The sequence below is a fragment of the Drosophila tropicalis genome, unplaced genomic scaffold (genome assembly GCF_018151085.1).
Source record: "Drosophila tropicalis isolate 14030-0801.00 unplaced genomic scaffold, ASM1815108v1 contig_393, whole genome shotgun sequence".
Classification (NCBI taxonomy): domain Eukaryota; kingdom Metazoa; phylum Arthropoda; class Insecta; order Diptera; family Drosophilidae; genus Drosophila; species Drosophila tropicalis.
The window spans coordinates 1,088,674-1,107,009 of NW_027172855.1; the positions used below are offsets into that span (position 1 = coordinate 1,088,674).

Below are 18,336 nucleotides of genomic sequence, written 5' to 3' on the forward strand. Positions count from 1 at the left end.
CCGCGAATTGTAACATCATAAATGCAAGATTTCTGGCAAAAAATGCTTCTCTCGGTTCCCAATAGTCAATGTGAATTCAGAATGTTTGCTGGGTTTAAAGTGAATGAGAGTACCCACTATTTTAACCCACTATTTTCGTTGTTGTGTTTGTACGGACGATTTTGGTAAAAAGTGTAAATTCTCGTTCAGTTTTGTTTTGTTTTTGTTAAATATATAAATAAATATAGAAAAATAATCGCGTTATAGATACTGAGTGCTCAAAATACGATAAAGTTAATGAAAACGTTGAAGAAACGGTGATAATATAACAACGAAAGAAGTATATCCAACGAAAGCAACAAATGTTTGTCCAAACGAAACAAAGTTGAAGGTGAGCAGCAGCAGCAGCACCCCCTCCTAACGTCACACACTTAGGATGGAGGTGGTGGGAAATGTTTAAACAACATTAGCAATAAACATATGAGTCAGAATTCTATATCTACGACTATGTTACATAGACCAAAAGGGTTTAGTGGCACTTCCCAGACCCTCGGCTCCCGCTCTTGCCGTGGTGTTATCCAAATATCAAACAATTGATGCGTCAGACTGGCGACAGTAACAACAACAAATGCATAACGGGGAAAACTCTTAAGGCCAAGGGCGTAGCAAATGGGGGATAGTTTAACAAAAATTTCTTATCAGAACTGCAAAAAACCAACTAAATGGAAACTTTACTGATATTGATTCCTCAGTTTCCCCCCTTCTGATGTATATATAGTTGGGAGCATTTCAACTATGCCCATGGCTGCATTTCCTCTATTCCCTGGTTTCCCTCGTTCAGTTTCTTGTTGCAGCCGACAAGTAAATTTAACAAATTTCTCGCGTTCTCCTCTCAGTTTTCCTGCTCCCACTTTTCCGTCTCATACCAGTCTTAGTTTTTGTAATTTATTGCCCCGCAAAGGTCTGCCACTTTATGCTGCCTAAGCCATTGGGTCAATATAGGGAGAGCGAGTCCAGGCCTGTTTGCTCTACCTAGTCACAGTCAGGTTCTAGCCATACAAAAAAAAGAAAATTTGAACTTTTGCCAAAGAAATTGAAATAAAATAAAGAAAAGACAAATTCTGTCAACGCCTGAAAAGACCAAATTGTATACAGACTTTTTTATAGTCCAGACTCTTGTTCCCCCGGCTCTCTCTCTCTCTTGCTCCTCTCCCTAGTTTCTGACTCCTGCTGCAAAGAGCTTCTTTTCATGGCTTCCATTCATAAATAATTTGAACCTAGTGCCATTTTATTATACCCTCTCGAGCCATAGTGCAATTGGGGTATATGCAGTTTGTGGAATTGTATGCCTTAGCAATCTTTATTTATTTATTATCCATTGGAATGCAACTTAGATTAGTACCTTGCAAAAATTATATTCATTTCACACTATAATGTCTTTAAAGGCTGCGGATTCCAATAATTTGAGACTACTTTGCCCTTAAATACTGTTCTCTTCAAAAATATTTAAATTTAATTTATAAATGATTCAATAGAACAGGTAGGGAGAATGATCTATTGCAAAGGACCTAAAGGAGGTCCGAAAGGATCGTTTTTTTTTTTTTACAGTTGTAATAAATGGTAAATTAATTAATTGATTATATTTTAATCTATTTAATCATATGAAACTGAGGTTATTTTTTAATTTATAACAATATGAAGTTAAAAAAAGTGTTTTCCTCGGTAACGAGAGCTGTTTAAAATGTTATCGGCCACTAAAGTCAAGGATATTTCGACTCAGGATCGTCCAGAATTGAAGTTTAGATTCAGCAGAGGTGTATGAGCCCACAACCAGAATTTCGAGAATTATGTTTTGTTTTAACACTGAAATGAAAAGTGTGATTTATATGACTTACTATATGTGTGATACATTTTAAAATTTATTTAATTTTTTATTGTAGTTTGTTCAAATAAGTTATTTTTAAACCTAATAGAAACGCGTATAAAATAAATTTCAGATGGTAGTACAGTTTATCAACTTTGATTCTCCCCTTAGGCTTATTAACCCTGAATTCGTTATGGCTAGAGGGGTCCATGGCCGCAAAACAATTAAATTTCCGTAGGCGGTGCAACGAAATGAGGCAACTAGAGGTCACAAAACAAACTAAGAATGAGAGAAAAAGCGACGGAAAGAGAGAAACACACAGAGATCCCTTCTCTGGCATTATGTACGATCTCATACCATCGAAGCATTCAATTTTCGTTGTAATTAATTCATTAAATGCAACAGATGGAAGTGGATGGACGTGCGGCAGAGTGCCAAGCAAAATATGTGCAAATAAATGGATGGAAAGAAACTGACAAAACGAAGAAGAATAACCCAACTGTCACCCAAAATCAGAGGGATTAGTAGGGGGGCATTCATCCGGAAGTGCGCAATTTTCAGATGAGAGATGATATGAAAATAAAAATTTATAAGAAATGAAAGAGCAGATTGAGGTAACTAGAAAGAGTAGCCAAGAGAAAGATAAACACAAACTAAACAAAAAAAAGAGTCAACCAAAAAAACCAAATTGATGCAGTTAGTTGGCCGGCAAAATCTGGTTCCTTATCCCCTGGCATCGTCTTGTCCACCTTTTCCACTCCCACTATTTAAGTTTTCGTCGATTTTGAGATTCACCACTTGAGGATGCATACATCTGTGTAAGGGAAGATCTATGACCATAATAGAATTTAATTTGACTTTTGTCTACTTCCCCCCTTCTGCAGCTGCCCGTCTTTTCCACCTCCTCCTCATCATTCTTCGCTTTCATGATATGTATTTATAGAGTTTCAAGTGGGCGTAAAGTTCTTGATCAACCTAAAGTGTAGGAAGTTCATAATTTGATTGGTTTTCATTTGACTTGATTGAGAGAGAACTCCTACTACACACATACATAAATACTGGGTGTATATATGTATATGTATATATGTGAAGAAAATATTTTTTTTCGATAAATGAGGTCAACTATATAGAAAGATGAAGTATTTCTTTGTTTTGTTTTGTTTTTTTGTGTTTTTTCTGTATGGCGCATGACTTGAAGAACATTTCTATATGTTATTTGTTTTGCATTTTAACAAAAAAAAAATAACAATAATTATTAAATGAAATGTTAAAACCAATGAAATAGAAAAAGCAACCAAAAGATAAAATGATTTCGGATCGACATTATGATTACTCTGTATTAATGTTTTTTAATCCAGGAATTTTAAGGTTTTTAATTTTATATTTTTTTTTTTTTGGAGAGTAAACTTTAACTTTACACCCGAATGAACGAAATCTCTAAAATTAGTTGTATACAAAAATAAAACCACATTTGGCTTATATGTTCTTATAAAGGTGATTCCCGATTTGTAATAAATATTCCATTTCTATTTCCATTGAATATTTTCGATACCACTTTCGCATTTCGCTCGTGTGGCACACAAATTGAATGGAACAGGTGAATTTTCACATCATTTTCCATTAACATTGTTAAGTCGTCTATATAGATATTCAAGTTCTTAACCGATTACCAAAATTATAAACATAGAATGCAAAAAAGAAAAAAAAAAAAAAAAAAAAAAAAAAACATCCGTAGAGATTTTTTTGCCGATTCTCATCTGTTTTGAAAACATTTTTGTCAATGAAAGAAAAACCAGAAGAAGAAAGAAAGAATTTTGTATAATTTTCTTCGGCCATTTTTCCCACCGATTTATCCCCCCTTATGGGAAAATTAAAAGAAGCATTAAGATTCGCTCACTGTTTTTCTTATTTTTGTTGTTGTTTCGTTTGGTTTGTTTTTGTCATGAAAATATGCGATGTATCCGGCTAAAAGATTCATGTATAAATATATGCTATATAATATATATATGATCCCACAGACAGACACAGAGACATACAGAGAGTGAGAGAGAGCGAGAGATTGAGGGAAAACCGTGAAAATTCATTTGGCATTTTGTCGCCATGTTTTTCCCTCAGTTTCGCTGAAGCAATGAACGCGTGCGGTGCAGCCTTATCGTTTGACGAACGGCAAATTTTCGTACACCAACAAAAAGTATGAAAAAGAATTAAGTGCTATACTTACATATATACTTTATATATGTATTTATACCTGATCTATATAAAAATATGTGTTAAAAGTGGCCTAAAAGTGGGCAAAGAGAATTTTTTTGTTGCTCAAAGTGGAAAATTAACACACAACGTGACCTTGTCCGAGAGAGGAAAAGGGAATCCAAGTAGAATTATACTATATCTCTATAGAATTCATCAGATATTCTGACTCTGTAATGGAAAAGGTCTTCTTCCTGTCAATTTATGTCTACTCATGATGTATATACTCGAATGATCGCCTGATATATGTATGTATGCAGCATATGGAAGTTCAAGCAGACGTCAAAATGACAAAAAATTATTTTTCTATCTTCGGCTTGTTGGTTATTTTCCGTATTTTTAGCAAACCAAAAAGTGGTACACACGTTTGTCATATTTTTACGTTTAATCATTGAAAATGTGTGATTAATCCAATGTATAATGTGTATAAAGACATATTTCTTGTATATAGAAAACCTCAAGTGTACCATAAATAGAACAATTAATCCTTTTATATCATGGAGCAAATTGTGATAATTTGTATATTTTATTGATGATGCATATAGAAAATCGGATCGCACGAAATGCTTATTTCAAATTAATGAAATTTTACTTTCTGCATCGTAGTATAAAGTGTTTATACTTTATAGAAAGACAAGGCACTCAAATGCCTCAAATACTTGGTAGTACTAAGCAATAAAGTAATTTATAATCAATTATTCGAAAAAGAAAGCAAGTCGAATATAGCAAATAATGTAAGGTAAAAAATAGAAACAACTTTGACAAGATATTTCATTAAATATTCGCCTTAATGTTACTTGGTTATATCTAGTTTCCCTCCCACTAAATATTTAGTTATTTTAGATTTTAACTATAGAAAATATCTTGACATAAGCCTAACAAATCCAGAAGATTTATATCATGGTTCGTTCTTATTATATATGTATGTTGTTGTCTATATATTAGCTAAAATTTTCCATTAAAATTTTATATTAATGAGTTATAAGCAAATATCGACATATTTCAGTTCAAATTTGTTGAGCAGACGTCACTTTTCGTTAACTAAAGCAGTAAAAACTATTAGTTTTGAAATTCATGTATAATATTTTTTAATTTGTGGAACTTTTAACGACTTCAGTGATAGATTTAGACTTTTTTTTTATGGAACAAGTATGTTATTTATGCAATGGCAACTTTCTTTTATATCTAAAATTGGTCCAAGGTTTGAAAAGTTTTTCCAATAATATGTAAAAAGCAAACAAAAATCTTCTTTAGATCACGGATACCCAAATCATTTTTGATCTCGAATATAGCCTTTTACTAAAGACTAACGCTATGTCGGTTTGAACACAAGAAGATGTAAGCAAAGTGTTCTTCATAGTTCATCAGTTTCCTCCAAACATTTGTCACTGCCTATCGGAAGTTCAATACAAAAATATAAAACTTAAACTCAAGGAGACTAACTTTTGTGACGCTTAAATAAATTATTCTTCGTTAAGGAGAAAAACAAATTCATACTAAGAATTTCCATGTCAGTATAAAAGATTTTGTGCATCTTAGTCACATTTTAGATGAATTTGCCTATAAAATGTTTTAAATTAAAGCTTTCTTTGCACATGCCAGATAAGATAACGATAAACGAAACAGAACTATCAAATTTGTTTATTAATTATGACGTCATGGTGATGGGGCGAGAATGAAAGAGAGACTGAGATCTTTCTTAAGAATGAAATCCATGTGAATATTGTTAAATTTTAACGATAATCACATAAAAATGCCATGTTTTGCAAATGTGTGTACATGCCATGCCTCTTAAAGTAAATGTTTCGAACATACGGACATATCTATAAAATAGGAAAACAAAATTTCGACTCGCTCATAAATTACGGTTTATGATTTATGGCCCCATTGAGAATTGAAAATGCTCGACTATATTTTCTTTCCAATCCATGCAATATTTATTTTTTCTCACATCATTTTGGCTATCTAAAATTCGTTTTTCAAAAAGAAGGCATTTCGTAATTATTTTGTATATTTTTTTGTGCTCTCAATGTCTAACCTTGGCCAAGAGTTTTCCAGGCAATTACAATTGAGAGGGAGGGGGAGAAGAAAAAAGATGTCAAGAAAAAAAAAGTTTTTTAGTTCCATATGTGTCTGCGTGGGTGGTTCGGGGGAGGAGGCGGGGCCTATGTTGATATTTCAAGTTCACTCATTTTTATGTTTTTCTTTTTCTTTTGGTGCAGTTGAAGCAATTTAGCCGAGAAGCAGACACAGCCGAGCCATAATCGAATCATCATGGATCAACCATTGGTGGTACAGGCTGAATTTTCCTTTATGGGAAGCAACAATGATGAGCTATGCTTCAAGAAGGGTGATCTAATAACGGTTACTCAACGTGAGGACGGCGGCTGGTGGGAGGGAACATTGAATGATAAGACTGGCTGGTTTCCCAGCAATTATGTAAATGAATATAATGCCCCCTTGCCACAAAAAGAGGTATCCATACGTGCCCCCGAAGAGATACAGGAGTATCGTTCGGTTGTACTAAAAGATCTATTAGATTCCGAGCGAGCCCATGTGGCTGAATTGCAGGGACTCTTTGAGAATTTCCTAGAACCCATGCTCCAGACACAAATGTAAGTAAATAGAAAGACATGCAATTCCCTTTTTGTTAACACTTTGTTGACCCTCTTTTGCAGTCTGAATCCCGATGAATATGCCCAATTGATGTGCAATTTTGTGGAAGTTGTTCGTACCCATGAGGATTTGCTAACACAAATTGAAGAGTGCAAGGAGAGAGTTGGAAAACTATTTCTAACCATAGCCCCGCTTATGAAGAAGGTACATCAGGCCTATTGTGCTGCTCATCCCAAGGCCATAGTCATATTAGATAAGTACAAGTGAGTATTTGATTACTTTACCTTGTTTTATATGAGTTTATTCATTAATTTGTATTTGCATTGGCAGAGATGAGCTAGAAAAGTATATGGAACGTCAGGGAGCTGCCACTCCTGGCCTATTGGTTCTTACAACAGGTCTATCCAAACCGTTTCGCCGCCTGGATAAATATTCTGCCATGCTGCAAGAGTTGGAACGACATATGGAGAGCAGTCATCCAGATCGTGGTGATACTCAACGCAGCGTTGCCGTCTATAAAGATATTGCTGCCACATGTTCGGCGACTCGGCGACAAAAGGAATTGGAGTTACAAGTGCTAACTGGTCCAGTTCGTGGCTGGCAGGGCCAAGAGCTAAGCTCATTGGGTGATATCATTCATATGGGTAGTGTGGCTGTTGGAGCCGATCATCGAGATCGTTATTTTGTACTCTTTCCACAAACGCTGCTAATTCTAAGTGTTAGCCAAAGGATGAGTGCTTTTATCTATGAGGTTGGGAAGGGACTTGAATAGCATTTCATGGATTTGTATTGATAACTTCTATTTAATTTTCAGGGCAAACTTCCCCTAACTGGCATTGTGGTGAATCGTTTGGAAGATACGGAGGCCATTAAAAATGCTTTCGAGATTAGTAGCTCATTAATTGATCGCATTGTAGCCGTTTGTCAAGGACCAAATGAAGCCAACAAATGGGTGGAGCTACTAAATGCAAATAATCCTAGTCTGCCCATGGGCATTAAGAGGCAATTGAGCAATCTGAGTAATTCCTCTTTGGGTGGTCAGTTGAATGCAAGTCATGTAAGTGTTTAGATCAAATTTAGACATTTAGATTCATTTTATTTAAATGCAATTTCCAATACTTAATACTTGTGATATGTGAGCAGCTCAGTCAGCATTTGGATTCGCGTGGCTATTGTACACGCTTCTCCCTGTGCGCCTACTACAACAGCAATAACAACAACAACATTTCCCCAACCATCACTCTACCTCCAAGAAATTATCCGCCCACAGCACCCTATGCCAATTTAAGTGCCCATTTTGCTTGCCTTGTAAAGGCGGGACGCCTACGTGGTGCCATTGTAAAGATGCTACTCTATCCCCAAGCTCGCCAGAGCATTGATCTCAAGCGGATAGCTTTGCGTAAGAAACGTTGCCATAAGGCAGCGGCCAAACTGAAAGATCTCAAAAACGATAACATGGAACTCTCTAACCAGTCATCGGAACTAGAGCGTCAAGATGCTTTTGAATTTCCCACCGATTCGGAGAGCTATGAAGACGAATATGAAGATGGTACCAGTCTACGGTCCTGTGATTCGGATCCATTTGAGTATGTGAAATTCTACCAGAATAAACGAGACGATGATTCCTTGTATTGCAATTCAACGGGCACTTTTGTGGATCATCAGAAAGACGGTGGACGAAGTAAACCCAGACATTTATCATCGATTAATTTAATTAAATTGGAATCTTTCGATGATGATGAAGATAGATTCCTGGGACAAAATCAATTGAAGAAGGAATCTCTGATAATAGGCTCCCAGGCATTGAGAGCTTTGGCTCGCAAGTCAAGGGAAAGGCATTCAAGTATTCACACATCCACAGCAACCTTGGAATTGGGTGGCACTAGTCTAACCAATCATATAGAAGAAGACGAAACGGTGGAAGACACCTCTCGTCCCATTCAGTTGCAACAACAAAGATCTGATGCCAGTTCCATGTATATCGGACGTTTGGGTGGCGCTTTCACAGCATGCGAGAATCTAGCAGAGGAGGAAGCCTCATCTAATCCTCCCGTTGCCTCAAATCCCAGTTCACCCATTGAACGTCACAGCATGCCTAGCATATTTGTGGGCAATCGCTTTAATCATTCGAAAAACACTGAAGTCTATGTGCCCAGTTGGCGCGATCGTCAGGAGTTGATACAAAAACAGAGTGTCGAAGAGGATGTCCACTCAAGTTCATTAGATCTGCCGGCTGCTTGTCTCACAGCACCAGATAAACTTCAAGCCGAGTTACTCTACAATAATATTAATAATAATAATAATGATGTATCATCCTTTGTGAAAGAGAATAGAACAATTGAACCCAATCCATCTACAAATCGTAGTAGTAGTTCATCATCAGAATTATGCATAGATACCAACGCAACAAAGAATCGTGATTCTATACGACGCTGTATAAGCTATCAGTATCTTCAAATGAATGACAAACCGATGTCTACTCAGCCACGACAAGCGCCAACACCTCCTCCACCACCACCGCCGCCGCGACGAGATCGTGAACGTGATCGTTATAGGGATCGGGGTGGAGATCTCCATTTAGATTGTAAATGTCGATGCTGTGAGAGTTCTCAGTGCCCCAGTCCGAGGTCTAGTGATAGTGGCATGGCTGGAAGTTGTACCATAGCGTCACCCGATCCCCCGAATGAGACCCGGGGCCATGAGAATCTTTTGGATGAACAGCATTTTGACGTCTGTGGTAGATTTAGAGAAAAATTTCTAACACCAGAGGCAAGTCAAATTGTAGAAGACGAAAACCTCAATGAAGACAAACTGGCGGAGCCGGAGGAAACGGAGCCGCTCACCCCCACTAACCGAAAGGACGAGGAGATGGAAAATAATGTGGAAGATTGTCCTTTATTGCCGCCACCTTCGCCATTTCAAGTGTATACCAAAAGTATTTTCTTACCCTCCAGCTCAAGTGTAGATGAGACTAGTCATCGTTGTAATAATTTGCAAAACGATCAACTTCTCTTCACCTCCAACTCATCGGATCAACTGGATTCAGTTGCTCCAATAGTACCAGCTCCTGGACCAGTTTTTCGTTCCGGCATGTATGCCCATTGGTGGAAGAAGGAACGTCTACCACCCGAAGTAGTTCGCGGCATTGTTCATGCCTATAAGAAGAGCAAGGACTCCTCCAGCATGGATTCGAAAAATTCCATTTGTTCGAGTTGCTTTTGTTCTCTGGACGTGGCCAGTGGATATAGTGAGGGTGCTCTCTATTGTTCAATCTGTCAGAATTGTTGTAGTGGTTGCAGCATCACAAGCAACACCACAAATACCACAACAGCCACCACAGCCACCTCATCATCATCTACTTCCGGATTTTGTCCTCTTTGCAGTGAGGATGAGGATTGTGACAATGTTGGAGCAAGCGGTGGCAGACTCTCAAACTCCATCGATTGTTCATTGTGTGCGGCTCGCGAAGAAGGCAAGCAAATCCAATCCCAATCGGTCGTCATGGTCTATGGCCGTTTTGTTGTGCACGTGTTCCGATTGTTTTTCGATTTGTTTTGTATATTCGTTTTGCTCCAAAAATATCAAATGCAGCACGTCCAAAAATAATTTTTTTTTTCTTTTTCATTCATTTGCTTTTCGATTCACTCACTCATGAAAATTATAAACTCAAACTGATTGACTAACAGCTCATTCTACTTTCGGTGAGACTTACCAAAAGCCCATTAGTTTTGAAAAAAAAACCTTCTTTTAAATGCTTTATGTACTATAATGAAACTGGTTAAAAGTAAATTAATCTAATAGTTTAGTTTTCATAATTAGTTTGAAAGGGTTAAGTCAAACCGTGCATTAACGGCGGTTGAAGATTGAAAGTTGTCTGTACAGCTATTCTAAGAACCACCAAGTTGCATCCACAGCAGACTTTGTTAAAGAATTCCAAAATTCCAATGGTCTTCAACGCTAAAACTAGTTGGAAATTGCAATTAAATGAAGCGAATAAAGATTGGCAAGGCTTACAATGCCAGAGTTCAACTTTTTGTGTATACCCTATAAGTGTTATTTCTATAAATACCTAAAAAAATTATACTTTCTGATTAAATTTTGCACTCATCTTCACATTCATAGGATTTGTTCTTTGACAAAATGTTATCTGCAACCCAGATCTCTATTTTGCACCTTCAGCATCCTGTTTCTGTACTGTTTCGCATAGTAAGCCCAATAGTACGAAGTGGTAAAAACCACTAAATAATTACGAATTAACGACAAAACAATTTTTAGAGATTTTTTTCTCCCGTTTGATAAGGACCTACAGCCTTTTAGCATAATCAATTAGTTCACTTTTAACCACATATCAGGACATTCATTTCCATCATTTAAAAAAAACTTTTTCTTTCTCTCTTTGTTTTTTACCAAAAAGGCCAAACGAATTACAAAACATTTATCTAACGCTCAGCAACACACACACACCTACACGCACATATATAAATGCACAAAAAAAAAAAAAATAATAAACAAACCAAAACCCATACGATTCGATTTGCTTGCCAAGCTTTGCTCGCTCGCAGATTCTACTTGTTGTTATTGTTGTTGTTCTGATTGATTTCGATTCTCTAACCCAATCAACTAGATTTACTATTAAAATGCGAGTTGAAAGATTTATTTTTAATGAATTTTGTATATATCTTTTTATATATTTTTAGATGTCACCGCCAACGGGCCACAATCTGCTTATCCCACCAGGCAACAACCGTCAACAGCAGCCACAAAGCTTGCCGCCAGTAACAGTAGGAGGCGTGAGCAACCCACAACAACAGCAGCCAACGGCGGGGGGAGCCAACATCAACAACTCAATGTCACAACACAAACGGAGCCTGTCCTTCAATCATCACCTCAGTTACAATCAATACAACACGCACACTCAGCCTCCACCACATCTAATGCATCCACCACAACCACCAAGTCTACCAAGTCATCTGGGAACACTAAGCCACAAATCAAGTTTAGTCCAGACACCAAACAACAAGACAGTAGCTCCACAGCAATTAGCAACCACGGAAGGCAATCAAGCGGTGGCAGCAGCAGCAGCAACGGGCCCAGCGGCGGGGCCAAGCGCAAGGAAAGGAAGCACAAAGGGTTAGCCCATAAATATTAACGAAAATATTCTTATATTTAAACTGTATATATTTGAAAATCAATATATTAACCGACTTTACTTACAGCTAACTGGACCATCAGCTGTTTGCGTCCCACTCCGCCATTACGTCCCAGTTTATTAAATGTCACAACTGGCTCCGGCAGTGGCAACAACAGCAGCAGCAGCAGCGGCGGAGGAGCAGCTGGCTATTGCAGCGGTCGTAAAAATCAGCCGACCTATGAGGAGGATGCATTGGTTTTGCGGGTTTTTGAGGCCTATTGTGCCGCCTATCAGAATAGCACTAGGAATACGATTCATTCGGGTAAGTTTCGCAAATCGAATATGTGCTTTGTCTAGTGTCAAGAAGACGAGATAAATTTCTTGCAAATGTTGTTAGCCTTTAAAGAAATGCTTTCTCACTCACACACACACACACACAATCAACTGTACAATCCTTTCACACACACACACACACACAACGTCACCTAAATGTGAAATCATCTGCTAAAATCAAAGAAAAATTTATAATTGATATTTATGTAAATTTTTATTTATTTTGGTTTGGTTATTGTTTTTATTCTACTCATCCTTTTTTTAACCACAAAATTGTACAAGCTTTTTAAATTAAAAACCAAAGCAACCAAAAAAAAAAAATCAAATTTAATCTTAAGTCTAAAACTGTATAACAAACAAAATCAAAAAGGAAAAACACAGACCACTGAAATGGAAAAAAAATGTTTAAACAATAACTACTACATACGTATTGGCATTTAAATAATTTCTTTTTAAGCTTTGATATTTGTTAAAACACAATGTCAGAAACTCACAATTGATTACCTGTAATACAACATTTAATTTTTGTTATTGTTTCAAAAAATATTATTAAATTTGTTTAGTTTCATTTTATAATAAATATTCTTTGATTCTTTTGCCCAAGCAAATCCCACTCACTTAAGTTAATTTTAATTTGCTATCCATAATCATTAGCTTTAAGACATTTATCCCGGCTTCTTTAAACAGCATTATGTGGTTTGTCTTAGCCGTTGTCTCCATCAATCCCAATCCGTTATAAAAAAATGCTTTCATTTCCTTTTTATCTCGCCCTTCCCACCACCATCTTCCTTTGGTTGCGGTTGTTAAAATTTGGTGCTTTTGTCTTAACTAGCTAATTGGGTTTGGTTCCAAAACTTCCACCATATAGTTACTTTAATCTCATCTCCTTTTTCTAAATTTTCACTTTAATCTCATCTCCTTTTTCTAAATGGTTCAAAAATGGGAATTTGAGTTTTGTTTAATTCAAAAAAGCCAGTAGAATTTTAGAATTTATGTTGAGAATTACTTTGTGTTGTTTTTATTTTATTTTATTTTAACTTTTCTAGGAAGCAAGTTCTGTAGCATCAAATTGTGTGATTTATAGAAGGATGAAGGATTAATCTTTTTTATTTTTATGTAAATAGTCATTTCCATTAAAAGTTTAGCATACACTTTATACATTTCAAAGGCTTTGAAGCTCTCTTCCTTTATCGTTTACATTAGTTAGATTCATCTCATGGATGACTATTATGGGTGTTTTTTTTTTAGCTTAAATAGTAACTTGTATTTGTGGTACAGAAAAATCATCAATCATAAAAGCACAGGGCAATTTTCAAAAAATCGTGAGACTTATAGTAAAGCCTGATATTTCAATGGAAATGGCCACACAAAAAGTCAATTATAGTCACAAAAAGTGTAGGAAGTTTAAAATAGAAATATTATAAAGTTCTTAATTTTGTTATATACCATTCTGAACCATTTCGGAAATCTCTCATATAATATTCCACCCTTTATAGATCCATGTACATATATATATATCACCTTAATTTTGGTTATGACTTTCCATTCTCTATTTTTGTATAATTTTTAGTTGGTGTGGATTTTAATTGGTTTTCATATTGTTGTCTTTTTTGTCGTTAATTTTCTGTTGTCCTTGTTGTTGTTGTTCTTGTTGTTTCTTCAACATTCTTTGTCAACCAACCAATTCTCTTCATTTTTCTCTCTTTCTCTCTATTTCTCTTTTTGTATTGTTACCCCACAACAAAAAAAAAAACCCAACGAAAAAAAATATAACTACACAATTTTAGCCTTACAACCCTGGACACCCTGTCTACCCATACGTGGTGGTAAATTGAAAACGAGCAAAACCTTCTCAACCTCCAATCCGCAGTTGCCCTTCATAAATGCCGGTGGCGTCAATCAAGTGCATCAGCAGCAACATCAACACCAGCACCAGCAACGGCAATCGCAACAAAATCGCCAGCATTCGGCAGGCAGTTTAAATTCATCCTTCATTTGGCGTGAGGCTAGTCCGAATAGCTTTAATTTGTACTCCAGTTCGGTGACATCGGGACAACGTTACTCTCTAACAAATGCAGGAGCTGGTGCCAATGCTGGAGCAGCGGCAGGAACAGGTGGCTCTCCTGCCATGAAGGACTATCAGCGTGCCTTGTCCGAAGAGCGAGCCACACGAAAATCCCTGAATCGCCTTAAAAGTGGCTTTGGTTCCGGCTATGACAATGTCTGCAGTAGCGGCATCTCCTCACCTCTGATGCCAAGGAAAAATAACAAGGCTCAACCCAAAATTATCTATCAACGGGCGGGCGGCAGTAACAGCACAACGACCATAGTTAAGCCCAATCCAGCAGCAGTTTCAGCTGCTGTTCATCCAGGACTCTATGATCGTCGTTTAAATCGTTCCTTTGACACTGCATCCACTTCGCATCGGTATGCTGGCTATGGGGCTGGCTACTTGATGAATTGTGGCGGTGCCTTACGTACCAGCACCCTTCAGAGGAGCACACCACAATTGGTGGGGGATAACAGCGTTGGCGGAATTGGCGAAATTACAGATGACAGTGATGTGGAGTGTTCCGGCGTTGGCGGCGGCGCCTCTGCCTCTCTAATGCGAAACGGTAGTGGAACGGCTGGAATGGGAATGGAATTAAATCCGGATGGATCTAAACGACAATCGGGCAGCTGGTGTTGCGGTAATTTTGTGATGAAACAGTGGCGCAAAATCAACAATCTTTGAGGGGTTTGGGGGGTCACAGAGGGCAGGGTCTCATATTCATTCGCATTTACGCATCCGCCTGCTGCTCCGCCAGCTCCAGTTCGAGTAATAGCTTTGAATGCGCTGCTGCGGCTGCTGCTGCTCTATATATGTGTGTGTGTGCGTGTGTGTACGCCTGTGTGTGTGTGTAATTTTGTTTGGCCTTAGAATTTACCTACAAAACGGGCAAATAATTTGTAGCCAAACCTTAAACTAAATATTTGCCATAAAATTCAAAAAACAAACAAAATTATTAACTCATATTTTAAACTGTTTTACACAAAAAACTTTCTAAATTGGTTTCCCATTCTAAACCAAAAAATAAAAAGAAACAAATTAATTGTTAATAAGACTAAAAACTATTCCAAACAATTTTTAGAAAATGATCCCAAAAGTGTTCACAGTTTAAAAATCCAAACAAAAAAATTTAAAAAAAGAATAAGAAATTCTCTAACAATAATGTGCACAAAAGAAGAATGTTTTGCTCATCTAACTGCGATATATTTCATTGATTTTTTTGTATTTAAATTTAAAAACTATTATCTGGTCTACGAAAAACATTTTTAAATTGAAATGAACAAATTATTTGCCCGCCTAAGACTAGCTTTAAGCTATTTGCCTTTTATACGAAAACTTACTCTTATACGTATATGTATCTGTGTATTTAGAACTTGTTTGCCTTTTCCGAACAACAAAAATGTTTTTTGAATTTGAAATTCTTTTTCCTAGATATATACAAACAATATACTTAGTATATACATATATGTATGTTTTCTATAGTGTAAGCCTAAAACTTAACTAGTTAGGTGCGAAATTAATGCAATGTGTGTGGCCTATATAGAGTAAAGCGAGAACAAACCAAGACAGAGACTAGTTCATTAGATGCTATATACATATATGAAACTTAATAATTCTTGATTTATCCTTTTTAGCCAAATTTCTTGCCCTCTAAACAATTGAAAAGAAAAAAGGCTTTAAATCCGTCCACGCAGCTTTTTTATTGTTTTTACAAGTGGAACCAAACAAAATGATGATTTTTGTAGAATATAAAAAGATATATATGTGTATATTTTGTGAGATTTGCCATAGTTGAAGAGAGAATCAAACTTAATACTAGAACCAGTGAGTTGTTAATCGAAATCAAAAAAATCGAAATTTAAATCAAATTAAATGCTTTAAATGTTAGTCAACTAAAAAAAAAAACAAACAAAAACACAAAAAAGGGGGAAAAAACCTATTGAAAATGAATAATTTAATAACTAAATTGTAAGTGTTTTTGTTGTGTGTGCAAAATGTTGTCTAACCAAATAAATATTTATACATTTGTATTGAAGAAAACGAAAGAAGATGGAAAAAAAACCGCAATAATAATGATAATTAAAAAATATGAAATAAAAAAGAATTTGCTACATAAATATATATATATTTTTTTAACGATTTTTTTTTGTGTGTGTCTGTGTGCATAGCATTTAATTTTTTTTAACTTTTACTTTTTTTTCTAGGATAAATATAATTATACATTATCATATTTTTTTTAAAATTGTAGTTAGCCAATGCATCTTAGTATTAGCCACATAATCCATATACCATATATCATCTCATTCTACAGTTGCGTCCTTTCATTTATCACATTTCACATTGAACTTTTTAAATCTTTCTATATATCACATACATACATACATTTACCCATATCTTACATTTTCATATATCATTTCAACACAAAAACCAAACAAACACTCTAACATATTTTATAATTTCTTAATTTATTTTATACTTAAAAAACAACCAACCAAACAAACAAAAATAAATAAATATATGAAACAACCAACAAACAACGCAACCAATCACAGGACTAGAGAATGAGGACATGACGCCCACGTTGCGACAACTTTGGACTGCCATACGACAAATGCAACAGGATATGTCCCAGATCAAGTTGCAAATCAACGAGGAGCGCGCCCTGAGAGCCGATCTGCAGCAATTGCTGATGCAGCATCTGGAGACGAGTAGTGTGAGCAGTGGGGCGAATACCCCAAAATGTTGACTATGCAAGTGATTTGGATACGGACTTGGATTATCGATTCAACTTCAAACCGCCCGCCGCTGCTGCTTTGTAGTCTTTAAGCAAAAATTCTTTACTTTGCACAAAAAAAAAAAAAAACAAAAAAGAATTAATTATATATACATATACATACATATGTAAATGTATATTATGTACCTATGTATGGACCTTTATAAACCTAGGAGATATATATATATTTATTTGTGAAATGGACAATACTTGTGTCATCATGTATCTCTTTTTTGTTCGGCTTGTTTTATTTATCAACTACTTTTAGTTTCTTGTATTTGTACTTAGCTATAATTGTCCTAGTTTAGTTTTTTGTAATAATTCAATCAGACCCAGTTTGGATCCAGAGTTACACATTTGTATGTATTTACATATATGCAAATTTCAGAAACAGAACAAAACAACAAGAAACAAAAAATGTGCCAATTTTGTAGTATGTAAAAACAACTCCCAATGCAAGTTGTATTTATATATATATATGTATTTGAATGTATGTGTATATTAGTATATAGACAATTCACCGAAATTAAAGAGTATAAATGTAAATGAAATATATATCAATTTGTTTTCCTTTCTCTAAAGAAACGACTTTAAGAGTTGCTTTCAAAGTTTGAAGATAAAAAGTAAGATTGACGTCCGTCTGTGGCAGACTTACCTGTCAGAACAGCATAATAAATATAGAAATATTTTTTTAGACCACTTATTAAAAATTCTCAGATTGAGTTTGTCAAAATCATCAAAACTTAAAAATAACTACCAAGTTTTATTTTGCTATGTTATGTTCTTCAAAACAAAGTAAAAGTAAAAGATGATTTTACAGATGTAACTCAAAAATGTTTATTTCAATTTTTTCTGGACATAATAAAGGCAGATGTAGGATGTGATTTATTTTTTATAATCCATTACCTTAATTATACTTACATATAAGTTAGTTTTGGAAAGGATTTTTATATGGCTAAATTATATTATTCATCTACGATAAAAACTGTGAATCAGTTTCAGTTTAAAATTTTTTTTATGTTATTTGTCCACCGAAAAGAATTCGTAAGTGATTTGTCTATTGTTTTTTTCAAGAAGATCCCAATATCTATGAGTAAGGAAACTTGGATGTGATAGCATAATTTTAAAAAACATACATATTTTGCAAAGAATTTGTTTTAATTTTCATCAGAAAGTTGTTCAAATTTACTGATATACTTAAAGAAAAAAGAAGTATAAATGATTTTAACCATTTTTAAAAAGGAGCAATGATGGTTCAAAGTGATTGACAAGAGTTGTTGGGAGTTTTATGCATTCTTTTTTAAGTAAAAAATATAATAGCTTCTTCACAATTAAAGTATGAA

General features: G+C 35.5%; 1 protein-coding gene across 5 annotated transcripts; it reads left to right on the forward strand.

Moving 5' to 3' along the window:
- The first annotated feature begins 125 nt into the window (after nt 1-125).
- RtGEF (Rho-type guanine nucleotide exchange factor) lies at nt 126-17,548 on the forward strand. Of its 5 annotated transcripts, XM_068284539.1 has the most exons (9): nt 141-370; nt 6,313-6,705; nt 6,769-6,969; nt 7,037-7,457; nt 7,521-7,763; nt 11,404-11,836; nt 11,923-12,159; nt 13,958-14,860; nt 16,773-17,548. In XM_068284539.1, exons 2-9 carry the CDS (start codon nt 6,365-6,367, stop codon nt 16,964-16,966), a joined length of 2,973 nt encoding a protein of 990 aa, XP_068140640.1. In that variant the 5' UTR covers nt 141-370; nt 6,313-6,364; the 3' UTR covers nt 16,967-17,548. The 5 variants fall into 5 exon arrangements, with proteins under 5 accessions (XP_068140639.1, XP_068140640.1, XP_068140643.1 ...); XM_068284538.1 differs by lacking the exons at nt 13,958-14,860; nt 16,773-17,548 and adding an exon at nt 7,850-10,178 and having other exon boundaries at nt 126-370; nt 11,923-12,064; XM_068284542.1 differs by lacking the exons at nt 13,958-14,860; nt 16,773-17,548 and adding an exon at nt 15,855-16,170 and having other exon boundaries at nt 148-370.
- Nucleotides 17,549-18,336: the final 788 nt, after the last annotated feature.

What these genes read in the sequence shown, in the direction of transcription:
- RtGEF (XM_068284538.1), top strand. Translation starts at nt 6,365, where the DNA reads ATGGATCAACCATTGGTGGTACAGGCTGAATTTTCCTTTATGGGAAGC. An exon ending in CCCATGCTCCAGACACAAAT is followed by an intron (nt 6,706 to 6,768) that starts GTAAGTAAATAG and finishes CCTCTTTTGCAG; the next exon opens with TCTGAATCCCGATGAATATG. An exon ending in GTCAGTTGAATGCAAGTCAT is followed by an intron (nt 7,764 to 7,849) that starts GTAAGTGTTTAG and finishes ATATGTGAGCAG; the next exon opens with CTCAGTCAGCATTTGGATTC.